The following is a 27732-nucleotide window of genomic DNA, read 5'->3' as shown; positions in this document are numbered from 1 at the left end:
AATTTAGCCATTAAATTGCAAAGCACTTCCTGTATATTTGAAGGTTTTACAGTAACATCATCTGAAATTCTTTGTAAAACTAATTAAAACACAAATGTGAAAATTACGCAAAAACAGGTGGTGCCAGTCCCATAGACATCCTTGGAACAAACCTAGTATAACAATTGCTACTCAATGTTTTACTTGTTCATCACTCGATAGTAACGAGGGCTCACAATGCAGTAAACACTACCTAAGGGTGGAAGGCTGATGAACACATGGTTCCTGCCATTGGGGAGAAGAATCTAAACGGTAAAAGTAGTCAATGACCTCTTATGAGTGTTAAGTAAAAGTAGTCAATGACCTCTTATGAGTGTTATCTATACTCGTTCATTATTCAAATCTCAGCCCAACTGTCACTTCCTTGGGGAAGCCTTTCTCTGAGTCCTCTCCCAATACCAGGTCTGCACCCGTCCCCTTATATGCCTGCAAAGCTCTATAGACTTTTCCTCTCATAGCACTTGCCATAGTGTAAAGTCACATCGCAGTATAGAAAAATGTTATGCAATTACACATTCATGAGTGAAAAGCTGAATGCCACCCCCACGAAACTATAGGCTCCAGAAACGCAGGACCCTCTACTTCTCCTAGCACTTAAATTTATGGGGCAGAACACTGCTTGGTGATGGCTAAACATTTGCCAAATTAATAAAAGCTCTAGGCCAATGACTTCCAGTTTCTTCAAATATGAGATCCTCTTATTTGCGTGTATGTGTGTTTTAAGTTAAAAAATTTTTTTAATATACTTCTTTATTGTGGCAAAATATACATAATGTAAGATTTACCATTTTAACCATTTTTAATTACACAATTCACTGGCATTAAGTACATTTACAATGTTGTTCAACCATCACTACTATCTATTTTATGAGGACCCATTTTAATGGCAAACATTTTCAAGACGTTCCCAACCACAAAACACACCCTCACACACCTAAAATATGACATAGTAATTCTATTTTAGTATCTGTTGTCTAAAACCATACATAATGACAGAGTTAATACTATAACATCACTGATATTTTTATATGGCTTTGCACTATAACAGCAATAATATTGATTTTATATACATTAGAAAAAAAGGGACACATCTATATGGGAGACTCTAATTTACTCAGCCAAAAGGTAATGCTCAGCACACATGTGTATCTGCAGACCCTTGCAACGACTCAGGAGTCCACACCTTGGGAAACTTCTTGCACTACTACTTGAAAGACAGGATCCTCCCGCAGTGGGGGGAGGAAGGTTACCATGTCTACCTACACACTGAAACTTCTCACGCCTAAACGTTATATTTCCCACTCTTAATTGGGTGGAAATGATGGTAAACATGATATTTTATGCTTAAACACATTTGCATAAATATGAAGGAAAGAACATAGTGCAAGTCTCACTTTCTCCAGCAGGCAAATTTGGTACGGTAAGTTGTTGCTAAACACAAAAGTCAAGTTCATTAGCCAAGAACTTGAGTTCAGTGCCTCAATAAAATAACACACCTTTACACTAAGCTTTTAACTGTTTTCATACAAACATGCTGTCTTAATCATATTCTTTGAAGATTTAGTTTAAACGTCACTTGCAAGATCAAGACCTTCCCCCAGTTCTCTCTGGCAGAGTCATCTGTTAGTTGTCATGTGGCACTTTGTTTGCATCTATTCTTGTCAGCATTTCCACTGTGTTGTAACTTGTCTGTCTCCCCACACCCTTAGAACATAGTTAGAATTTATTATCAGGGTTTGTTAAATGACTAAATGTATCCCTATGCATTTGGAAAGACAGCTTTGGGCACAGAGAATCAAGTTCACATTTTACCATCCCCAAGACTAGCTTTGCATCAACATAGGTTTTATCAGTGTCAGGAGGTTTAAAGTAGAGCTGGGGAAGAGAGTATCATGCTGGCTAAAAAGTAATGAGAAAAAGAGAGAAGGAAGGGAGGAAGGAAGGTAGGAAGGGAGGGAGGAAGGAAGAGGGCAAGGAAGAAAAAATAAAGGAAGGAAGGAAGGAGAGAGAGGAAGAGACAAGAGGACGGAGGCAAACTTGCTCCATCTCAGAAGAGAGCCATCTGAAGGTGGGAGCCATCTACAGAGGAGACCAGCCAGGCTCACGCCCACGCGAGGAAGGAGACCTGCAGAGCTGCATGGAATCCAAGGTCTGTAACAATCCAAGGTGGGCACGTGCAAGACACCCTGGTTCTCACAGAGCATTAAATAAGTAGTAAAGTGAAATTAACACAGAATAAACAATGGGCAGCTAAAGAAAAAGTAGAAATAGACTATGACAGAGGAGGCTCCAAACAATGGTCTCATTCATCCAATAAGAACAGTGTGTTTTTAAATTTTTAAAAAATTTGTCCTTGTTCTATATTTTAATAAAATTTTACTTTATACTTTTATACAATTTTACAATTATACTTTAATACAATTTTACTTATTTACTGAAAGTTCATTAATTGAATTGAATGACACACTTGTTTTTTAAAAATCATGAGAAACATAACGTTGGGGTGATGGATCCCAGGAAATTCTTAGTGGTCCAAAGTTAGCATTAGTGGGAGATGTCAGCCTGTGACTCAGCCTTGTCCAGAAGCTCCAGCTCACTGGGTGACAGTGAACAAAAGAGACGGGCAAACTGCAAACATGGGCACATCAATGGCTGCTGACAGCACAAAGCGCACACTAGATATTAGGTCCCTTCTGATGGAAGCAAACAATGTGAAACAGTCCTGACCAAAAAAAAAAAAAAAAAAGGAAATCAACCTTGAATCTGACCAAGGCTTTAGAGGCAATTTCCAACTTTTTGGGAAATACATGACTTAGGAAAGAGTTAGAGGAATATGTTACAAGATACCAAAAGGAGGTAACCAGTGAATCCAGATCAAAGGAAACTCTGAAGGAAAGAAAGACGTTACTTCAATGAATGAGTTCTAAGGGAAAAAAATGAGAAATGGAGGGGGATCCTATTGACTTTTTTAAAAGGCTATTGCAATGTGGATCTTATTTGCATTCTGATTCAAATAATCTGTTAAAAGAAAGGATGACATTCATGAGACTATTGGCAATTTGAAAACTTATTGAATATTTGATGATCTTAATGGATTATTGTTATTTTTTTAGGTGTAGTAATAATATTGCATTTTTGTTTAAAAATGAATCTTTATCTTTTAGAGATGCATGCTGAAATAATTAGCAATGAAATGATATGGTTTCTAGTATTTGCCTCAAATAATATTGGGGGAAGATACAGGGAGTGTGTAACAAATTGGCCATGAGTTGATAATTATTGAGGATGATCATACGGTGCATTCTGCTGTCTTACTACTTTAAGACATGTTTGAAATTCTCCATAAAAAACAAACAAAAAGTAAACACAGGAGAACACCATGCATCACTTCTCTCATGGTTTAAAAAAAGTTTACAATGTCTCACTTATCAAGATGGTGTAAGCCACTTCTGAAAACCTATTTCAATAGCACTTATCCAACTTTTTATCTTTTCCTAATGGAGGAGCAGAAGGGACTCGCTCTCCATTTCTTCCCATGTACAGATAGGATCTGGGTAGCAAATATCCTGCCTACTGTGTGAGAAGCAAGACGCAGTTCTCAGCCTGTACTCTGGGCTTTTCTTTGAGTTTGCTCCCCCTGAATCAAAGAACACTGCTGTCCTGACCCCTTCGGGAGGGATTTTCTCCTGTCATGAAGAATCCTGCAGGGTTTCAAGCATTTCCATAGGAAAAGAGAAAGGTCCCTGTTTGTGCTTCTCACACCTTGGGAAGTCCAACCTCTCCCACCCTCCCTTAAGAAAATACAAACTCTAAAAGCTCTTTGTGTCCATACCTACCTAAAAAGAGCAGAGGGGGGCCACTGACTTCTACCTCAATTTTCAAACAATTTCAGTGTATACTAGCTACACGTTCACTTGATAGTGTTTCACACTAGGCCTCTCTGTATTCTTTAAGAGAAAAGATGGCCATACATGACAGGACACAGGCACTTAGACAAGTCTAGAGAGAGTTTTAAGTATCAAAAGGTGTTTTATTTGTGCGATGCAAGGGGCTTATTTAAGAAATCACTTTCTACTTCTGAATATTTAGTGGCCCAAAAGAATCTCAAATGTGCCCCACATAGGTAGGACTTCACTAATCTAAAAAGACCCAGATTATTACTGCTCCCAGAGATATTTCAATAAACAAGTAACCCAGCAATGCCACAAGAGTTAATATGAGATTATTCAATTTGCTAAATATGTCACCAACCTTGCTTAAGATGCTACTGTAATGTTTTTTAATTATTAAAGCAGTTGGATGGAGTAGTTCAGTGCACAGGCTTTGGAGTCTGAGAGATTTGAGTTTGAATCCTGGGTTCCTGATGCACAACATATAGATCTTACTTAACCTCTCTAAGCTTCAATTAACTTGTGGGTAAGATAAGGATAAATAATACAACCTACCTCACAGGTTGAAAAATGAACGGCGTAGAATACTCACTAATTCATAGTCATAACAATTATTAAAATTCCTTTTAACATAATTATTATTGGAATTACATAAGATTAAAATGTGTAACCTGTTTCATAATGTTCAGGAGCTGAAACTAAGTTCCACCTGTTTTCCCGGGGCAGTGCACACTCCCACTAACATTCATTAAAGCTTTAATTATAGCTTCCTGGAAGTGTCCAAGTATGGGTAGAAAGCTTTATTACAGAAAGTAGGAAAAAACATTATAGAGAGTAATTGCCCTTCTCTCTTTAAAAAAGTCTAACATTATTACAATGACTTTAATTCTTAATATGTAATTTAGAGAAAACCTTGGGATGCCATAAAAATAACCAAGTTTTAAAAAAACAACCAGCAAACTTCTCAAGTCTCGAAACTTTGATTATAAGAACATGTTTACGTATAATTAACTCAGAGTTTTGATACCATCAGCAGTGAAATTTTATAATACGCATGTCTGGTCTGAATGGGGAACAAAGAATTTTCAGAACTGAGCTACCACAATCGGGATGTCTCTTCTTCCCTAGAACACGAGGCTGAGTAGTGAGCCGCCCCATCCCCATGGTGACAGTGTTCTTCAGGGCAGGGAGCTGTGGGCCGGACTGCTGAGACGCCACTGAAACATATCATCTAGAACGATCAGCACATAGCGGCAGGCACCCTACTCCTTCTGAACCAAAGCAAGACAGGGTTCTAAATATCTTCATGTCCGACACATATTTTTCTCTTCAGATCTTATTTGTGCCAGCTTTGACCCAACTTTGGAAACAGATCTAAGGAGTCAGCCTAAGAACTCACAGTTCTGAATACTGATCATTTTTCTCTCCAAACGACTCCCCGACACGAGGTGCAATCAGGGACCCAGGGATCTGAATCATCCTGAAGACACAGTCTGGTCAGCTGATTGCCTGCAGGAATCACTGAACTTCTGGCAGAAGACTAAGTCCCCTTGATGCCTGCCTCAGTTTGTCCACAGGTACAAATGGACATCACCCCATGACGTCCTAAGTTTCTAGTAGAAATAACAAGCACTAGATAAAACCTTTGGAGATCTGCAGAAGAAGGGTGCTTATAGAAACAGATGAAACTGTATTTCCCACTTATTCTATTCAGTTACTAAAATGAATTTCCCTAAAGAATATACGCTGATAGTCACCCAAAATATTGGGGAAAAAATCCAAAGATCAAGAGAATGACAGAGAGAGTATTTCAAATCAGCAAGTAAGATACTGTGTGGTGCCCTACGATACGAAATGTGAAGGTAGATTCAAACCTGGAAGAATATTTTGGCACTTTTTTTAAAACTAAAAACTCTTGAGAGAATCTATCCTATTTGCAGCTGGCTTTGCACATTTCAGTGAAGCCTATTTCTCTGCCAAATCTAACAGAGGCAAGTACAAATCCATTATTTGAACAGTGGAGGGGAAACTTCAATTAAATTCAGCTACAAAGTTAATCTTCATTTTAATTGAACAAAAGAGCAGCTCCCACAGGCTTCCTTTTTTTTCTTTTTTTTTTTTTTTTAAACTACAGCAGCTATGAAGAAATGTAAGATACGACCTTCACTAATCTGTTTCTGGGTTACATTCTATTTTGCTGGTATTTTCAATTTTTTTGTCCTGATAACTGTCCCCACTAACTGTGCATGCTATGTCCAGTAGACATCCAGTACACGTGGATGGATCTTTCCCTGCCTCCTCTGGGACCCCGCTCCTTCAGCCAGCTCCTCACTCCCTCAAACGTCAACCTTCCCCTCTTTTGGCTCCTTTTCTCAGCTATCAGCATGCTTAGCCCTTCTCATCTTAGTGCCCAACTTGACCACATATCCACCTCTGGCTATTGTTTTCTTTCTGCCCCTCCTGCTCATCTTTAGCTCTCCATGGAGTGAATGGTCTACACATCCTGTCTTCCCTTCCTCCCCTATTCTTCCTTCAACCACCTGCAATCTGACTTCTCCGTCACCACTAAAACTAGTCTCCCCCTCGAGGCCCCAGTGACTTTGCAAATGACAAATGTGGTGGCCATTTTTCAATACTTTTCTTTTTGGACCTTTCAGTTGCAACGAGACACTATTGATTACTCTCTTCTTTCCACTGGAATCATTCCATCCCCCACTTTCTCTCCTCCTCCTTCTTTACACATCCCTTCCCTGTGTCCTTCATAGGCTAATCTTTTTCCTTCAATGTTTATAGTCCCCAGGGCTGTCCTTGGGGACTCGAAATCAATCATGTTCTCACTTATCTTTTGGCACCACTAACACATTACACACACATACTCACCCTTCTCAGACCCAACCAAACCACCTCTGATCAAAAAATCCCACTTTTCCTTCAAGCTTCATTTATTCCACCACACTTTCCCTGATCACTCGGATAAGAAGTGGCAGCCCAGTCTGACTCTCCAATAGCTCTAGTGATGTTCCCTAGTTCTTACCTAACCGACGTCATCCTACTTCTTTATGTACACATCATTTCCCAAGTAGATTAGAGCTTGGACTTTGAAGTCAATAATACCAGGATTTGAGTCAGGGCATTAACCCTAACTACACCTTTGGTAAGTTTTATTACATCTCATGTCCAGCTTCTCTGACTAAAAATTAAGGAGGCCACGAGGGCAGCAGTTTAGAGCAATGATCCCAGACTTAGATGGTCTGTGTTGAACATCAGTTCCACCACTTACTGTGTGACTTTTGACAAGTCGTTTAACCTCTATGTCTCAGCTTGCTTGCATGTGAAGTGGGGTAGTAATAGCAGCTACCTCATGATGTTGATGTGAAGATTAGGTGAGTTAATATTATTCAAGTATTAAGAACAGTGCCCGGCACTCAGTAGGCACGGTATAAACATGAACTGTTATTATTGTTATTACCCACTTTCTAGGATTAATGAGAAGATCAGGGTGCCTGACACATGATAAATAAGCAAAAATAGTAGTTATTCTTACAAAAGTCTGTCCTCTCCTTCTTTGTGTAGTGTATAACCTCAAGTACAATCACTTGCTCTTGGAAGTTGGAAAGTGCTATCTATCTGTCGGTCTGTCTGTCTGTCTGTCTATGTATCTATCAGTAAGCTACTATCAGAAATTCCTTATAAAACATACATTATTACAATCAATAGCATGATGTTTAGAAATCAACACTTGTGCTGGTGAAAACTACACTCAAAAAGTATTTGTTGACCCAAATGCCCATCAAAATATGACTAAATGAGACACATTGTGGTATATACATTACATGCAATTCTGCTCAGCCATAAAGATGAATGAATTACTGATAAACAATAAAAAATGGATATACCTCAAATACACTATGCTGAATGAAAGAAACTGGACACAAAAGAGTACATACTGTTTGGCTTCCATTTATGTGAAATTGTAGAAAACAGAAATTAATCTATACACAGATCAACAGTTGCCTGAGGCCAGGGGTGGTGGTGTGGGCCGTCTGCACGGGGGCACAAGGGAACTCCTGGGGATGTTAGAAATGTCTGTATCCGGATCATGGTGGTGCTGACACAGGTGTATACATTTGTCAAAATGCATCAAACTGTAGATTTAAAATCCCTGTTAACTGTATGTAAATTACACTTGAATAATATTGATTTAAAATAAAACTTTTCATTGAATGAATGAAAAGAATCCCTAATCTGTCTGAAAGGCATTTATTTTCTTGGAGTCCACAAGGGAGGAGTGGAGGCAAATCTGATAGTAATGATCTAGCTTTAGGAACGGGGAGTCACTGCCTAGTCCCCATCCTCTGTTGCCATAGCTAGGCCATCCTGAGTATAACATGGCAGTTTTTACCTTAGAGGAGCTCATAATACGTTATGCAGCCCACTGGGAATCCTAGAAAACCTTGGGCAAGTGGGTATGCATGAAGCCACTGAGCTGATATTTATGAGGTAAGACATTGATCCCAATGTACTGGCTGGGAATCTCTGGAACTAGAACGTCTTGACTGACCAATTCAGCATGTACGGGGTATTATTTAGATGGGAAGGAATGAATGATACACATTTTCTACAAGCCTTCCTAGCCTAGTCCCTCTCAGGGTGCTACTGACAGGTAGGAAGCTTACACTGGAGAGTAAAGACCACCTCCCTCAGGGCTGCAGAGCTGTGTCTTCTTGGGTGGACTCTGTTCTCACATTAATGTCACCTGAAGCAGCAGCTAGAACCCTGAGTGAAGGGAGATGCTGCCATTCCTGAATCAGAATTTGGCTAATGCACATGGGTAAGCATTTTCATTTCTGTTCAAGCTCTACAGTCCATATGTATCTTGAATTTTTGTTTTCTACATGAGATGAAAGAGGCAATTTCAAAGCATCATCTTCTTCATGATTACCATTATATAGTATTTATGACATAACCAAATTTATGCAGCCAAACAAAACTTCTCAGTTAAAACTTAAATGATCCAGTTACTTTAAGAAAAAAAGTTTTGGTTTTCTGGCAAAATAAAAGGAAAATGCCACGGGGTAAAGAATAGATATATAAGTAAATAAAATCTAATTACCTACTCTATCTTTTACAGTACCATTTCAGGCAATGTTCTGGAATTAGATAGTGGTGAAGATTGCACAACTTTGTGAAAACACACTTTAAAGGGTGAACTTTATGGTATGTGAATATATGTGAATATATCTCAATAAAGAAAGCAATACATACATTTTATGTCAATCAAAAATATTTAAAGATTATAGTACCTGACTTTATTTTTGTTATCTTTTCTTGGGAATAGCTACTGAATCACCTTGGAAAATCCTACTAGAACATTCCAGCCCCACCTCCCCCAAACTTATGTGATTACAACCTATGAATCGAGTAGAAATCACGAAGGCATCAGGAAACACCATCAAATGGAATACTGTATTTTAAGAAATCATTTAAGTCAGAGAGTACTAGATATATACGGAAGCAACAATCAAAAATACTTAATAAAACGTGCCATTATTGTTAGCATGACTTGTGGCAGTCAAGACTCATGCTGGTTAAAATTACTACAACACTACAGTAAAGACTGCTGCTGTCTAAAAATGTATTAATGACTTTCAGGAATGTCAAAGTGCACGATGCTGTGTGGAAACAGCAATATTATATCATAGTGAGGACAAGAATGGGCTTCAGTGCTTATTACTATGTTATGTGACTGAACTTATTTTTATTGGCATTTTCTGTCACTTTAAAATGACATATTTTCAAAGAATCTTTTAATTGTGTTAAAAATGATGTCTCTATAAATAGTAAAAAGAGGCATATAATCAGAAAAAAACTAGATTGAAAATAACTTGAGGAATAACCTTCTACTGGGTTTGTATTCTCAAAAAGAAGGAACCCTGATAATCTTCTCATAAAGTCACTGGACATGAAAATCATGGTCTTATCCATAGATGAATTGAATTGGATACTATCAAGTTGAAGTAAAAAGTCCTTTGATTTTTTTTTATTACTTCATGATACTTTTCATTTCGTTTATTTGCTATAGAGTTCAATTGAACTTTTTCTATCATGGTACAGTAAATTCCATTTCACAGCTGAAAAAAATCCCATTTAATAGTCATAAAAGAAACGCTTTTCATTTATATGATTCCAAGCATATTCATAATATGGAAAACAAACTTTAAGTTGAACAGTGTACCAAAAAAAAAGTTCGTGAGCTCATCTGCAAGTTTACTTCACTGAGCAGCTAAATGAAATCTTCCAATAATTGTGTCCGGTCTTAGCTACTAACAACATTTTGTTTCTGGGTTAGGGTGAGTTTTCAGATTTCTGGTGAATGTCCTTGTAGATTTAATAAGGGATGCCAGGCTGAGCTGCTTTGCTAAGAAATAGCTATTTTAACAGTTATTTATTTATTTATAATTTGGAAAATAAGCCAGTATTTTGTCAAGTGTAATAAATATTCTCCATCTGAGCACAACTGTTTCTTAAGTCTCCTCCCAGGACTGCATTACTTTGATTCTATCACTATACTCAACAGGGAACTAGATCTAGAAATTATTTTTATTCTCTTTATATTTCCTTTATTAGGTTTGTTGAAGCAATAGAATCCTCTACTTAAAGAAGAGTTCAGCCAAAAAGACTAGCTGGTTGTCCTTCTGGGAAGCTGACTTGAATCCACAGTGCAGAGAGACATGAAAACTGCTGTTTCTACTATTTACACATCCTGGTTTTTTTTTGTTTTTTGTTTTTTTTTGCTGAGGAAGATTAGCCCTGAGCTAACATCTGTGCCAATCCTTCTCCACTTTATATGTGGGTTGCCACCATAGAATGACTGACAAGTGGTGTAGGTCTATGCCCAGGATCCAAACCTGCAAACCTGGGCTGCCGAAGCAGAGTGTGCCAAACTTCACTATGCCACTGGGCCGGCCTCTGTTTACACATCCTTAGTCAAGAGATATGTAACATTTGGTTAGTATAGGAAGACTGGAATATACAACAGTGCAGAAAAACCATCACCTTGCAGATTTGGGCATGATAAAATAGCACGTGTTGAGATTAGTGAATGGCTATCAGGCTATGAGCAAGACTAATTAAAATAGGTTTTATGACGATCTGCCATATAAAGATCCAAACTTAATGAGGGGGAGTAATTCTGTCCTTCAACCAGTGCAGCACAATTTCCTAATTCACAAATTCCTGAAATATTAAAGACTCCTGACAAAAGATCTGATATTTTCTGATATCTACAAGTCTGCAGACACCTCAGGTATCTGAAGAGATGAAACAGAAGACTATGGCTGAATATTCACATCTCTACAGGGGCCAGAGGTAAAAAAAGAGAGAAAGCTTCTTTACAACTACAAATAGACTGTATCCTAACCTTAGTCGGTTAGCTCTCATCAGAGGAAGCAGGCGTGAGTATGTATTTCACTTGCCAAAGGCTTTGCTTAATTTGAGCCTCAATTAAATTCATTAAAACTACTAGAACAACTCATGGTATATAGTTTGGTGGTGGCAGGCCACCAGTGTCATTATTATAGCACAGTGTCCTGCTCAACTTCACGTTTAACCGGAGAGTTGTCCTGATGCCAGCCCTGTGACATCAGCACCCAGGAGGACCTGGAAGCCTGAGACACAGGGCCCAGGAACAAAGGTTTGTCAACAGACGTTACTGCCTGAACCTACAACATTAGCGTGCAGTAATGTTGTCATTAGCTAATTGCTTAGCCTTTCAATGTTTGTGCCAGCTGGCCATGACTGATGTTTGTACAGGCTTGGTCTTAAGGCATGACACAGTTCATTACAAGTCACGGTGTGTGGTGCAATAGAGATTGGTATCCTGGATTCTTCAAAGACTTGCAGACCAAGAAAATATTTTGTGTTACTTCTCATTTACTTTTAGCCTTATATTAAAACAGAAATTCCCTTAATTGTTTCTTTTATGTCAGCAAACCAGCTAGATCATGTTATGTTATTGTTAAGACTCCATTCCAGCATAACACAGTTAGCATCTTTATGAGTAAGTGTGAACACAGGTGTGAATCTGTGCTCCAAGCTCAATGCAGGGGTAATATCAGAAAGATCCTGCCTGTATCTTGTCCATTAATTATTCTGTAAGCAGGAGCTATCAAAGATCAAGCAATCCAAATAATAAAACCCTCCCATTTTCACATCATTTTTCATCATAAAAATGTTTTTAAATACCAGAACGTTAGAGGAAGGCAAGCACTGCTTTCTTGCTCATAGTCTCTACTAAAGGACAAGATGAAAGTTAAGTGTTTTCTTCTTTTGAAGTTATGTTGACTTTTTCCTTTTTCCAGGTTTCAATCACAGTCAAAAGGAAATAAATTAACTGCTGTCCAAGTAATTCTTAAGCAAGCCAGAGTTATTCTTCCTGTTGACACTTCAGGCTGATAGACTGTAGATCCAGATGAAATCCTTGGCCCAATACCCGAGTTAGCGTCTACTGCAGCTCCTTGCAGGGACAATGGAAGCTTAACCCAGGGTAGGATCACTAAGACATGACTTACACACTCACCGATGTGGAGAGTTAGTGCTTATATTTCCTTTGTTATGTACGTTGGAGCTAAAACTGGACCTGACTGTTAACATTTCGTAGAAGAGTAAACAATGATGGATCACATTTAAGTGACTTTGTCAGAAGCACAGGCTAGTGCCAAGGCTGTGAGGAAAAACCAAGTTTCTTGTCTATTGGCTAAATTATAGAAAGGAGGGTGGACAAAAGAGGCATCCTGAGAAGTGCAATTGAAAATCCTTGAAGATACAAATTTGGATTTATAAGACAAATAAGTTCTGGGGATGTAATGTACGGCATGGTGACTGTAGTTAATAAGACTGTATCATGTATTTAAAAGTTGCTAAGAGAGTAGATCTTAAAAGAACTCATCACAAGACAAAAATTTGTAACTATGTGAGGTACTGGATGTTAAACTTTATTGTGGTAATCATTTTGCAATATATACGTAAATCAAATCATTATATTGTATACCTAAAATGAATACAATGTTATACATCAATTATATCTCAATAAAATAGGAGAAAAAAAGAAAAATCAATAATCAATTTGATCTGATGACTAACTGTAAGAGAATTAGATATTTCTGCCCCCCAAGATGTCAACAAATGTAAACATATGAATGAAAAAAAAAAAAAGAAAATTCTTGAAATTTTCTGCACTTGTTTCACTTAGTTGAATAACTCAGCCTTTCCCATTTTGGGCCATTGGCTTCCCAGTGTAATCCGGCATGATGATGTTCTTACATGTCTCTGAGATCCCCACCCTCAAGAACCTGTGAAGTTTCCTCTTGGAAAGACTTTGAAAACAATTTTGGTGGACTCACTTCAAATCCCTGGTTTCCTTTCCTAGGTGCTTAACCCAGCTTTGGCTGTGCCCCTCTCATTGCCAAGGAAGGGTTCAGGACAACCATTCAACGTAATAGTGAATGGCAACGGCAGGCATACAATCGCCCTCCTCAAGCCTCCATTCCTTTGGAATGAACACAAAGGGAAGAAGCACCAAGCTGACCTCCAAAGAAATCTACCAGAAGATTTGCTAAGTTGATACTAGTTCCTTGGTGACAAAGAGGATGATGATGATGATGATGATGACTAAGCACTTAGGAGGCACTAAGGATTATATCAAGTGCTCCACACATTACCTCTAAACCTCTCAACCACTCTATGAGCTGGGTTCTATAACTTCAATTTTGCAAATGAGAAAAAAAGGAGATTGACTGTCTGGCCCAAGGCCACAAAACACTAAAGAGGTGGAATCAAGATTCAAATCCAGATCAGGCTGAATGAAAAGTTGTTTTGTCTTCAGCTTTATCTTTTCTTGTCCATTAAATCCACAAAGTCAAGATTACGGGTGCTCTTGAATTTTGAAAAGCTGGAAGTCTTGTTTTTGGAAAAGAGTTTAGTGAGAAGGCAATTGCCTGCGACTACAGTGACAGATGCCATATAAATGGAGAGATTCATGGATAATGAGAGCGTATCTGAGACTCTGCCCAACTGCAAAGAGTCGACCTGACTCTCCTCCTCACATATTGCTGGGGCAAAGCAGGGAGCAGGTGACTATACCAATGAATAATGAGGTATCCTTAGATGCCCCAAGGCAGAGGGCTGAGAATCAATGTCTCTTGTACTCAGCAGATTGTAGGGCATTCATCTGCTGAGTACGAAGGACAGAACAAAATCCTTATTATCAGTTTAAAGGTTGGCAAGATGACCCTAGGAAACACACAGGTTCCTACAGAGACATTCCTTTTAAGCTACTATATTGTTTCTTTCATCCATTCATCTACCTATCTACCCACTCAATCATTCAAAAAACATTTACTGTCCCCTATATGTAAAGCAGTGTCCTTGACATGGGGACATGGGGTGTGTATTTGTGCGTATGTGTGTCAAGATGAATCAGATACAAATATTGCCTCTAAGGCATTTACAGACATTTAGTACAGTGTTTCTTCAACTTAAAAAAAAAATCTATGCCCCTCCCCTCAACTCATCATAAAAATACACATTTTACACTATTGTGGTACGCATATACATGACTGAAAGTTTCACAAAACAACTTTTACCCTTAAAACCTATAATATACTCTGATATTTTCTATTCTAGTCTATTCTAATACTCCAATTCAATGAATACAGTATAGTTTGCTTGAGCGAATGATAGGGTGGTTCAGATAAAGTAGAGATTTACAGGTATGTGCCCACATCTGCATGATTGTGTGGAGTCAGCAGGGAAGAAACCAAGTAAACCTTTTCAGATGATGAGGTATTTGAATTAGTCCTTGAAAGACAGGCAGGATGAAGAGGTGAGTGCATTCCAGGAAGAGGGGGAAGTATGCATACATGCACGGTGGCAGGCAAGCACAGAATTGAAACACGGGTTCATAAATGTATATGGGGGAAGTAAGACAGGTTGTAGCCAAATCAAGGAGTGAAAGGATGTGAAATGAAGGTTTTGAACAAGGGAATGAAAGGAACAGGGCTTTATCCAGGGAAGATTCATCAGACAGGATCAGAAGAGGAAGAACTGGTGATAATCCCCTCACTCTTCCTCTTACCACTTTGTGAACACCCCACCCTGCCATGGGAACTTCTGCCTGCACACGAGTCTCACAGTGAAAAGGCCCACCCTGGCCTTATCTGCATGAGAAGCAAACCAAAAATTCTGCAGAGGCCTTGGAAGGATCATAGACTAAGGTGACCCCAAATCTCACATGCTACAAACACTTGGAAATGCTGAATAGATTATAAGATTTCTTAAAAACACAGAAATGAGTTCTCAAGAAAGGGAAAGGGAAGTGAAAAAGAGGAAGAGATGAGGTGATGTAGTGGCTGCAGAGGGAGAGAACTACGGGTTCATATTCTAGGGGCTTTTTTTGTTGTCCACTTGGGGACAGGAAATAAAGCTGTGAGCCCTGAGAAGTGAGACATTGGAAATAAGACGCTTACATAAAGGCTGGTCCTAAACAATGAAACAATGGACTAGGGAAAAATCTACCCACTGGCACAGGAAGATGAAAAGATATTCCAGTGATCTCTGCTGGGTTTTAGGTAAAAACGACAATATCTACAAAATAAAATCCTCCCCAAGAATTTGAAGGAAGCTTAAGTCTTATATGAGTTTGCAGTTTACATTATATCACATTTCAGGTGCAAAAACTCCGAAACTAAGAAATTAACATAATATTTGGCCTCAGACAGTGATAATTCTGGGACAACAGAAAGGCACACAAGCAAAAGCATGCTGGAGCAACACTCCCACAATCACGGCTGCAAGAAAGACACGGAAAAACAAGCCTCATTAAAGAACTCACAAAGAAAAATTTCAAAGTACCTACACAAACAATTCACTATAAGCAAGAGTTATCAGACACAACAAGCAGAAGTATAGGCCCCCAAACATTGATATAATAGAAGAATCTAAAAAACAACATAAAAAAATGTATGTTTAAGGTGATTGAAGACATAAAATAAAAATTGTAAAGTTACGAAAGGAATAAAATACAGCTAAAAAAACCCACCTAAATAGATTTTAAAAGAGAACCAAACAGCACTTCTGGAAATAAAAAATATAGTCATCAAAATTATAATTTTTGATGGGCAGGTTAAACAAAAGATTAGACATAGCCCAAGAGAGTATTAAGGAATTGAAGATAGACCTGAGAAAATTACTCAGAATCCGGTAGAGAGAGACGAAGAGGTAGAAATAATAAAAGAAGCGTAAAAAAGATATGCAATATAGCACAGGAAGGCCCAATAAACATCTAACAGGAGTGCGAGAGAGAGAGCAGAGTAAGAGTAAGAACAGCAATTTCCAAATAATTAATGGCTAAATATTTTCCAAAACTGATGAAAGATCCTCAATTCCAGAAGCATGAGAGTCTCAAACAGAAAAATAAAAATAAATCCACATCCAAACACAATGGATTGAAACTGCAGAACACTGAAGACAGAGAGAAAAACCGTAAAAGCAAACAGGGAAAAAAGAAAATAATCCACAAAGTAATAACAAATCACCAAATCACCAAATACTTTTCAACAAATAATCAAAGACTTTTCAACAGCAATGACAGAGGCAACATAGTGACACATATCATCAGAAGTCTCAAGGGAAAATAAACGTCAACCTAGAATTCCATTCCCAGCTGAAATATCACTAAGAATTGGGAAAGAAATAGGGCATCTTAGATAAACAAGATTGACTGATTTATCACCCACTAACTCTTACTTAAAAAACTACACAAAAATACACTTTAAGAGAGGAAAATTTAAACTATAGGGAAGCAGTAAAAGGTAAGAAGGAAAAGCATCCATTATATTATTTTCTGTACTTTTTCTGTTTTAAAATAAAAACATAAAAAATACAGGTGACCCAATTTAGCTTGTTCACAACATTTTGCTGGGGAAAGGCGAAATAGTGGTAAGAGAAGACAAGAACAGATGCTATCAAGTGTCCCCTTGAAGCAACAAAAATAGAATAAAATTATTGACTTATCCATAAATATTAATAAATATGACCTGAGCATCTTTTGGGTACAAAGAACAATCCTGCTGAACAAGTGAAAGATGTTTACAAAGAAAAAAGTCTAGAATTTGATTTTGATAGAACATTTTTGTTTCTTGTTCCTTTTTTTCTTAATTAAAGTTAGCTATTTAGATATTGGAAATTCATAAATAAAACTTTAAATTAGTGTTGTATGTATAGTTGATCCCACACAGCCTGTTTAACTGGGGTAGAAATGTAGAATTCTGAAGGATTCAGTCCTTTAAAAACAAAACTGAAAAATACAGATTCTTTAGTAGCTCCATAAATAATAAATCTATACTTTCAAATTTTTGAAAATTCCCCTTGCCACTCTCATATAAGTTTTAATTATATTAAAAACAACAGAACACAATTTTGTGATTTGATACAAACTCACGTAAGTTCAGGCTTTTAAAGGATTCAGTGTCTTTCTAAATGAAGCTGATTCAGCAAGAGAAATAGTAGGAGACATTGACTGGAATTCACTTCAATGTGCTATACATACATCAGAAATAACACCTCTTGTTATGCTACAGAACAAAACACCAAATGCACATTTACAATTTTAGAATCGAGTAATAAGCCATAGAATCTACCCACATTTATTGTTCCAGAAGTAAACAAATACAAGGACAAAACATTACCAAGCATTTTTCAGCAGACAAGAAATAGATATAGTCCGGAAGCTTACATCTCTGCCAAAAATTATAAGGGAATAGTCTCTTTTTATAAAAAGCAACAATGTTAAAAATTGGTTGAAGGCATTTTTTCAGCTATAAACATAATGTCCATCTATGTGGCCATCAGCATCTTGTAGTCTCTCTCAGCCTAGGCACACAATGCAGATTTGCTGATGAAGAGGACTTATACATTTTCTTTTAAATTTTTCTTGTTCAGGGACATTTAAGTCACCTCACAGAAAGGAGCACATTGTCTAACTCTAATTAAAAGAACGCTGTGGCGCATGCTAGTTTTTCAGACATAATGCTTACTCCAAGAAGGAAAATGCCACCAAACAAATTCCAAGCTCAGTAAAGGTAAAAAAGTTAAAGCCAAACTATTTTACTTCACAGATTCTTAAATAACAGTATTTAGACTATTATTTTGGAAACAGGGATGGCTCAAAAGGTGTCAGGACCTACATAGCCTAAGAAGCGCCTCCTTCAACTTTTGTGCAACTTCCCAGTTCCTCAGAAAAATCCACCAAGATACAAAATGTCAGAGAGCCCTGACCTACCATTTTTGCACTTTTCTACTGTAAAGGAGTGAAAGGATTCTTCACTGTGCCTGATAAAGTTAATTCATATTATCAGGACCTACAAAACGGAGGCTGCCCCAGTGACTGGGCCCACGTCACAAACCTACATCAAAGTGAGCCTGCACTTAGGGGAAGCAGCTGTCAAGGAAAACTAACACACACCAGTCCCAGGGGTCCAACTCAGCTTAGCTGGCTCCCCTTGCCCTTGAACAGGACCCGCTCGCCTTATAAGGAAATCCCTGACCCCCTAGCCAATCATGCCCCGTTTCCGAGTTGCCTCTTCTAACTCTCTATAAAACACGCTCTTGCCCCAAATCCCCTGGGAACTGTGCTCCACTGCTTGTGAGGCTCTGTACCTCCCCAATCCAGGGATTGTTTTCCCTTGAATAAAAGGACATCAAACTCATTAGTAAACTGTTTCAGTTTTGTCTTTGACATGCCTTACCACCCTCTCCTCCTTAAACTCCCCCATGCCCTCTGGAGCCCAGGTGGCTTCCCACCCTCCACCGGGAAAGGGGAGTCCGGGCTGTCTCAGCATCTCACAAGGAGCTCAGAGGCTTCCATGGATCAGCGCTGTTTTGGGCAATGGGAATTTGTGTACATGACTTTTGGCTGACTCAAGTTACAGGACAGCCCTGTGTTGGTTTGTTTTAAGAAGTTAAAGAAGGTATCTTTACATGAAGACGACCATGCAAAGACTGGCAATAGAGTGTAGATTGGTTCAGAGGTGGCCTCTGAAGTCACCCAGCTTGAATTCAAACTAATATTGTGTGACCTTGGGCAATGACGTTACCCTCTCTGTGCCAAATTTTCCCATCTGTAAATGGGGATATAAATACTACCAACCTCAGGTCACTGTGAAGATTAAAGGAGATCATAAGTTAAGCACAGGGCCTGGCACACAGTAAGTACTCCAGAAAGATTCGCTATTATTAGTAATAAGAGTAGTAGTAACGTAAAAACATGAGTGAATGGAAAAAAGGTACTATACTAAGTTTAATTTAAATGTTTAAATCATTAAACATTTTGTGTTACACTGCAAAACCAAGAAACATTTCCATACTAAGAAATTAGAATTCATAAAGATAATCTCCATTGAGCCAATAAAAACTTTAAAATGCAAAGTTTGTAAGTTTTAGGTAGCCACACACTCAACAAATATTTTTGAATTTTAATTCCCAAACCTTAAGTTGTGATTCTTATAAAGGTTATTTTTAACAGATGATGTTGAGAGATGTTTTAGAGACTTGTGTTATGGGCTCAAGAACATTACATTTAATTATTTTAAGCTATGATGCTGTAAAGCAAAACCCAGACTGTCTTCTCATGCCCCAGTGTCCTCACAGCGGGGACAAGGCCCTGCTTCATAGAAAGAACTGAGTCTCTCTGAGTTCCTTTCCTTTTCTCCTATTGTGTGTGCCCACTCGAAGGTCAGAAAGCAAGTAATCTGAATCTACCAATTGGATTTTCCCCCTTCTTGACTGTCCTTTTGAGATTCAGCCCTCTGTCTTCAGAGCCCTTGTTAGGCAATTAACCGATACTCGCCTTATTTTGTAGCAGAATCATCTGCAAAGAAACATACTGACATCCAAGGGCATTATCTGTCTAACAAGGGACCTGAAGGTAGTGAGTCAAGAATTTCCTGTCTTCCAGCTTCAGAAATTGAAGTGGTGTTTCTGAGTGATTCATGAGGAAACTTCCTCAGACAATATGTCACTTAGACCACATGCTCTCAAACTGGGAGTCCAGGTAGCCACTGGAAGAATAATGATTTTTTTTTCTAATTTACTTTAAAAATAAGACAAAAGATTTTGACCAAAGTACATATACATAGCGAGACTCTGAAGACAGTTTTTCAATGATTAATACTTCTTATTGTTAAATTATGCTTATTAGTCCTAAATGTCATAGTGAAGCATCCTACTGAATTGGATTCGTTGAGGACTGTTTTAAAGTTCTCAACCCTCAATTTTTTTTTCTTAAATCAGAAAACTTAACTATAATCTTTAAAAAATTGCCTATGGTATCAAAAAAAAAACCCTTTGGAAATTAGGGGAAAAGCGATCCATCCTTTCTTAGAGCTGTAAAATCTACTATATTCAGTGGAAAGATGAATTTAGAAAGAGGTAGAGTTCTTGGGGCCTACTTACCAGGGGTTCCGCCATAATGATGCGAATCTTGCGCTCAGCCTGAGTGGTGAAGTTGACAAATAAACTCTTGAGGACATATTCTCCTGGTTTGCTGTCTGGGTCCACACTGATGGGTAACATGGTTGGCGGCCCTTTCTCCCGTTGTGTGCCAGAAACAGGTGGAACCGGAGGCTTGATATAACCGTTGCCAACTGGAGAAGCTGAAAAATAGAATGGATATTCTTACTGGCTGAACATAACGTGATAAATATTCAGATTGGCTGTGTTAAACCATAAATATAAGGATATGAATCATATCAAGGATGCTGCACTTAATTTCATAACCTAGACTTATTCTTTAGGAATGGTATCAGAATAGAATTATTTTAATTACATTATGTTCGCATTGTGCCATATTTGATAGTCTCGAAACACTTCTGGTTACCACGCTGCTTTAGGTAAATTATGTTGAAAGTACACAATATAGCTGACAAATCTTACAATACTTAAGATATTTTTGATCTCTTTTTTATGCTCCAGGGAAATGGCCTAAGAAAATGTATATGGAAAAAAAGATTTCTTGTCCAGGTTTTCCTAACGGCCAGGAGCTCTCTGGCTTCTGTGCTTCATGCTAATAATAGAAAAGACTCTGGGGTCATCCCTTCCAGAAGTCTCCAAGAACCAATTTTCAGAAGCCCCGCTGGCTCTTGCTCCAGAAAGGGATGCACCTCTTGAGAGAGAAAAGGCTCAGGCAGTGCCTCGAATATACCATCCAAGGTGTGGGTTTACCCTTTCTCTCATCATCCTTTGGTTCAAGCTTGGATGGCCCTCCTCATCCTTTATAAAATGTGCAGATTCCCTACTTGGATTAGATCTTGAAAAAAGTCAGCAATGAGGGTCTCCAGCGAGTGGCCTCCATTCAGAATGCAACAGACAACCATTTTCTTTAGATTGTTACAGAAAAGACATTTATTCATCAATGAAAATTTCATGTCTCTCTACTTTTTACTGTGCTTGGACATGTCCAATGCTAACATGGACTACCCGCTTCCACCTAAGTACTTAGTATAAGATGGTCAGTTATCAATATCCAATGAAAGAAATATTAAGAGTAAGTGGGCTTAGGAGAGACGTATCAGAAATGCTGAGGACAGGAAAGACTTTCAAAGGAAGATTATATAGTTTTGGGTGACTGGATACAGAGATTAAGGAAAAGAGTAAAGACAAAAGTGGATTTCCAGTTTGGACACTGGTTTGGATATAAAGGAGAATGGTGGTATCACATTGATAATAAAGGAGGAATAAAGTTCTTCTTGAAAGCTGAACACTCTTTTTAAACTATAAATGAATTCAAGGCTTCTCTTACCTTCTTCCTATGCTGAGCCAAATTCTGAGGGAGCCATGCTAAAGTTTTATTTACTTTATTGAACTATAAACATGTCCCCACCTTATGTTGTAGATTTCCCCTCATCTTTCCTACCCCTCCCTAATGCTCCCTCCTCTCTAATTCACTGAACCTGTCATACAGTTGAGGGGTCTCTTACATCTGAAGGGTCTTCCTGTATTTCAACTATCACTAAACCTTAAGAATTTGGCCTCTGAAGATATAACAATAAAGTAAAATGTGTTGAATATTATTGATTTCCTCTCAATTCTCATTAGCGCTATCCTAGTCTTGGCTCTTGGAAACCTATGGCTAGATTATTACAACAGCTCTCTGGCTGGCTTTATTTCATCCATTTTATAGGCCAAACTAATCTTTCTTCAGCATGGCTTTAATAATAACAGTTTTCTGCTTAAAGTTTTCAATGTCTCTCCATTATCATCATCAAGACTCAAACACATGGCCTGGTTCTGACCACCTTCAGTAGGTTGTCTCCACCCTGCACACAAGGCAAGTTGATGCCCTGGCTGGCCCAGGAGCACACTATTCTCATTTATGCCTTCCTTCTTTCTCTCCTGCTGCTCCTTTCCATTTTTTTTCTGCTCATCTAATCCTCCTGGCCTTTCAAAACCACTTCTAGTCTCATCTCCATGAAACCTACCTCCACCAGGTCCATCCTCATTGGTAAGTTTTATTACAGGATTAAACATTTAACTCACACTGTTTGGCAGTTTGCTTTGTCTTGAACATCCTACATTACCTACGGAAGACTCAACAGATAGTTGTCAAGTGAAGTAATTATCAATTGGTCATGCGGTTTTGCTGAGGGTTGGCCCTGAAATTGAACCATATACTCTTCTAACTGTATGCACCTAACAAGTCTGTAGCTTCCCAGATCTAATACAGAGTGCTTCACGCAGACAATACTCAAAAAATCTCCTTAAATAACTAAAATGACATTTTATTTCTATATGTCTTGAAGTGATTCATAGGGAGGGAGCTCTGTGAGAAGAATCAGTAGTCAGGGTCTTTAAAGGAATAGGGTGCAGTATTTGCAATGAAGAGTCCTTAATTAAATAGCACTCGAAGCAGCTCACTAAAAGATGCTGTTTATTCTATAGGGGCACATCCAAAATCAGGAGATGCACATGAAGCCCTGGCCACTCCTCTGCCTTACCTCTGACTCTCTCCCTGCAGGTACCTAGTGGATGGAGGAAGCCTCCCCAGTCGAACTTACAGAGGGCATAAGATCTCCACTAGATATATTGGGAGTGTATCAAGGGCATCATGTCAGAGGACTGGAGACTGTAATATAAATCAAAAATGTCTATGTAGAGGACAACTTTTTATTATCTTTAGTTTTTCACAGGATTTAATCCATTTCTAGATGATGGCAGTAATCAGGTTGATGTAATATATAATTGCAAGACCAGATACATAATTATGAGACTCTGGAGCCTAAAAGTCATAACTACGGTGAGAGAATTTTCCTAAGAGTGATCTCTGGCAGTCCTCCTGCAAAGCTGCATTTTGAACCCATACCTGAAATCCAGATACCAGAATGCCTCCCAGACAAATCTTCCGTTTAAAAGGCCAAAGTACCACTTCACTGGCTGTTATAAAAAATCCTATCCACTTGTAGTTCAAAGTCAGACATCCTTGTGAGTACAACTGTCTGCATGCACAGCCTTAAGGAGGTAGAACTATCCTAGCCCAGCAGAGCCCTGTGCCAGTGCTGAAAGTGATTCAAGGAGAGGGCGTCCATCACTCCGGTTTCAAAAGACTAGTTGAGGGGCCAGCCCAGTGGTGCAGGGGTTAAGTGTGCATGTTCCGCTTTGGTGGCCTAGGGTTTGCCGGTTCAGATCCCGGGTGCGAACATGGCACCGCTTGGCACGCCACGCTGTGGTAGGCGTCCCACATATAAAGTAGAGGAAGATGGGCATGGATGTTAGCTCAGGGCCAGCCTTCCTCAGCAAAAAGAGGAGGATTGGCAGCAGATGTTAGCTCAGGGCTAATCTCCCTCAAGAAAAAAAAAAAAGATGTTGAGCAGTTGGAGATGCAGTGAAAGTGAATGGGGTAAGTGTCCTTGAACTAGATCCACTCCCAAGTTTTAGCAATCCTTCTTCTACCATAATGAATTCATAACAAATCCTAGCCTTTTGTCAGAATAATTTTCAAAAGTAAACATATGATATGGTACCTTTCCGTAACTCAGTTGTTTGATGACAATATAACTGAGAACCAGGAAATACATGTTCCCTGCTAGCAAAAATTGAGTCACAAAGTCCATACTAGTCTAAACATTAGAACATCACCATTAGAAAAAAAGCATCAGACGTTCCCTCAGCACTTGCTTGTTCTTCATTGACACATAGTTAAGATCAACTGTCTAGTTTCTAAATTCACAATACTCTGGAGACAGAAAATTGTAAGGGAAAGATGCAACTTCTAGGGCAGAAACACCAACAGCAAAAGAAGAAAAATAAATGGTATAATCCTAAAGCCCCCAGAACTGAAAAATGCAGTTGCCTGAAGCCATTTAGTACGGGGCCAAGGATCCGACAGTCTCATGCTTGGGGGCATTGATATCTCCACCTAGCAGGTTGTCACAGTTAATGTTCATGACGATGACCCTGAGTCCCATGGAAATGTTAAAATAAGTTTGATGTATAGTCCTGTATTTGAAAAGGTTGAAAAAAGCGTGACAGAAATTTCCGAAAGGTTTCCATTTCAAAAAGGTTTTGCTGTATAACAGGGTACATTCACCATCCCTAAGAATTTAGCTCTCAAGAATTAAATCTATTTCTTCACGGGTCTCATTTTTTTTTTTTAAGATCGGCACCTGAGCTAACATCTGTTGCCAAACTTTTTTTTTCTTCTTCTTCTTCTCTCCAAAGCCCCCCAGTACATAGTTGTATATTCTAGTTGTAGGTCCTTCGAGTTCTTCTATGTGGGACACCGCCTCAGCATGGCTTGTTGAATGGTGCTAGGTCCGTGCCCAGGATCTGAACTGGCGAAACCCTGGGCCGCCGAAACGGAGAACGCAAACTTAACTACTCGGCCACAGGGCAGCCCCATAGGTCTGATTTTTTAACTGAAATTTATTTTTGATTGAAACAGACAAACAAACCACTAATTCAGTAACAGCGACACTTAGGCCCCCCATTTTCCTGCACTGCAAATTCAGGCAGTTATGGTTTGAATCTACTCCCTTCCACCTAGAGTGCTTTCCCAGCTTTCTCTCCAGGCTGGCAAGCACGTCCACCCACCCTTCAGTGTCCAGGTCACTATCCGCTCCTCCACCTGGCTGGGCTGGGCCCTGCCCTCCAAAGGCTCTGCCTGACAGTGCCACCCAGCTGCTCCTGAGCACCAGCTTCCTCTCACTGTCTGGCCTCTGGAAATATGGATCCCTTATGATGAAAGGGTCCTGACAGGTCATCATTATCTCATCTCAATATACGTTGAAGGGACAATTTAATTTGTTGGATTAAAAAACTTCTCCCATTTTAATGTCTTGCAAGTGATGAATTTTTTAGCTTCAATTCATCTGCCTCTCCTTTCCTGCTTCATCTCATCTTTCTGTTTTCACACAACAGCTCAAGTTCCCTAGAAACTCATTCAAACCAGTGTTCCTGGGGATGGGTGCGGAGCTGAGGGGGGTTGAGAAGAAGGGCATCATTTTCACATATTAATTAAGTCTCTAATTATTGAATCTTTTTGAAACTTGCTCTCTCTTTATATTTTCTCATTTACATTTTAATCTTGGATTAAAAATGTCCTTAAATGGGTTTTGTGGATGTTATTATTTTTATTCCAAATCCTGTTTCTGTTTGGTTCTGCGGAATAGCTTCAGGAGGTATTTTCCCTCTTTCACTGGGTTCCTATTTCTTATATCAAGCAAGGTTCATTCCTTAATCTGTAAGAATCTCTTTTAGACTTCTGGGGCCCATTCATTTCCTCTTTATTAGATCTATTTCTGACCTCAAGTGATGCTCTTTTCAACATGACGCTATTTTTTTTCCACTTTCACTGACTAATACCTTAATTTTGAAGCTGGCTGCTCTTAGCTGGCTAACTGCTTCAGTACAATGTCCTTAAGTTACCAAGATTTCTAGGAATTGCTAGCCTCCTAACTGCAACATCAGTACAAACACCCCCAGCACTCATAGTTCAGCCACATTTTTATTATGACACTGAAAGGAAAGGAAATGCTATAATGGGTTTCCTCATATAAGTGCCCCAGAGGCTAAAAGCAGCAATATATGTTACAGAAAAGCAAGTGGTTTTCTCAGTCAGATTTCCAGAAAAGTTAATACCATCATTCATTATAGGCTATCATTCACTCATTCCCTCATTCCTTTCGATTAGTATTTACTGAATGAGTGCCTAGGTTTCAGGCACTGTTCTAGGCACTGGGAAGACAGCAGGGAACAGAACAGATGGTTCCTGCCCTCAAGGAGTTTACAGTTTACTGAGGCGGGGTCACGTAATCAGTAATTTCATGTGTGTGTGTACATACACACACACACACACAACATATGCCAGACTGCAATACATTCTAAAAAAAAAAAAGGAAACTTAAGCAGAGTGAGGGGAGAGAGGAACCTGTCCTTCTTTATCTGCCCAAAGGCACTCAGACATCATAGTTTGGAATTGCTGTGGGGACCAAGGTAAGCTGTGTGCATTCTTGGTGTCTAAGAAAATCCAGACACACTTGCCTTGGACAGGATCTGCTTTTCCGATCCATCTCTTTGGCTTGCCTGTATTTGTGTCAGTTCTGGCTGGAAATGAGAATCTTAACCAGCCTGTAAGGGGCATGAGTCAAAATGCCCATCAGACACACGGCTTCCCTGCCTCTCTTCATGAAGTATGCCACTCAGAAGACAGCTTTGCCTGCTTTCCGCCAGCTTCCCAGGACAGACAAGCACAGAGCCAGTTTTTCAAAACACTCAATGCCTTTTCTGTTGCTCCCATTACTGAAATCACACTCTGAGCATTTGAAATAAAAAATGGTTCCCTTTTTTGAGAAGTGCCCCTGAGATTATATGTGGTAACTGTCCAAAGTAGGTTCTCCTACTAGAAATAGAAGTCCATTTAAACAACCTTATTTTCTACAGCTCAACATAACCTTATCTTTCAACATGGGAGTAAATTGACTAGATTCCCTTGCTCACAATTGGATGTAAGTTATTCTTTCTGCCAGTTCTCAGTGCTGCATTCACTTTGCAGGTTCTGAGGGCAAACTCCTTTAGCAGTTAAGAGCTGGGCTCTTCTTTAGGACCATGCTTCCCCCCACAAGCACTCTTTTCCCGTAAGACTTACTTCGTTTACTGGCACTACAGGAACATTTCATAAAACATAACAAACCAAGGATGACGCAGCTACTGTGAGAAGGTGTCACTCTGTGTATAGAGCCATAATAAATTGTCCACTAATGCAGTTATGAGAGTATGTAAGAAATGGCATTTCAAAAGATACTGCAAATACTCAAAATGACCAGAAACCCCGAAAGTCATGTAAACTAAATTGGGATGAAAAGAAAAAATCCTCCAAGTGTAATAGGAAGAATTATTTTCCTCTGAAGAGAATTATTAAGAAATGGAAAATGTTGGGACAAAAAGAAACAGTTTGAGTAACAGAAAAACATCTCTTAAGAAAGAGATGGACGATTTCTAAATAATTTTATATATTTCAAAGTAAGTCAAGAAGAGAATATCAGATAAAACTACTCAAAAATAATTTTTTGCCGTAGAAGAAAAATATATTCAATAACATAAGTTCTGCTTAATTAATTTCCATAAAATTCTGACAATGTGAAATGTTCCTCCCATTTTTGTTGATTAAATATATTCCTCCTTTCTCTTACACTATTTAGTTCTCTTAATCCTACAGTTCTCAAATTGTGTTCCTTCAAGTTTTAGGGTCCACAAG

At 38.8% G+C, this 27732-nt stretch overlaps 1 protein-coding gene across 8 annotated transcripts in view; it reads right to left on the bottom strand.

Moving 5' to 3' along the window:
* Positions 1 to 27732, bottom strand: part of FRY (FRY microtubule binding protein) — a 407136-nt gene that overhangs the window by 179012 nt on the left and 200392 nt on the right. For all 8 annotated transcript variants that reach the window (XM_070520479.1, XM_070520478.1, XM_070520476.1 and 5 more), the window contains one exon: positions 20439 to 20638. In XM_070520479.1, the coding sequence (XP_070376580.1) occupies positions 20439 to 20558 (120 nt within the window). In that variant the 5' untranslated portion in view covers positions 20559 to 20638. The remainder of the gene's footprint in view (positions 1 to 20438; positions 20639 to 27732) is intronic.

Source organism: Equus asinus, chromosome 11 (genome assembly GCF_041296235.1).
Source record: "Equus asinus isolate D_3611 breed Donkey chromosome 11, EquAss-T2T_v2, whole genome shotgun sequence".
In the NCBI taxonomy this organism is placed as follows: domain Eukaryota; kingdom Metazoa; phylum Chordata; class Mammalia; order Perissodactyla; family Equidae; genus Equus; species Equus asinus.
The sequence above is the reverse complement of the archived record's forward strand: the minus strand, read 5'-3'. Positions and strand labels throughout refer to the sequence as shown.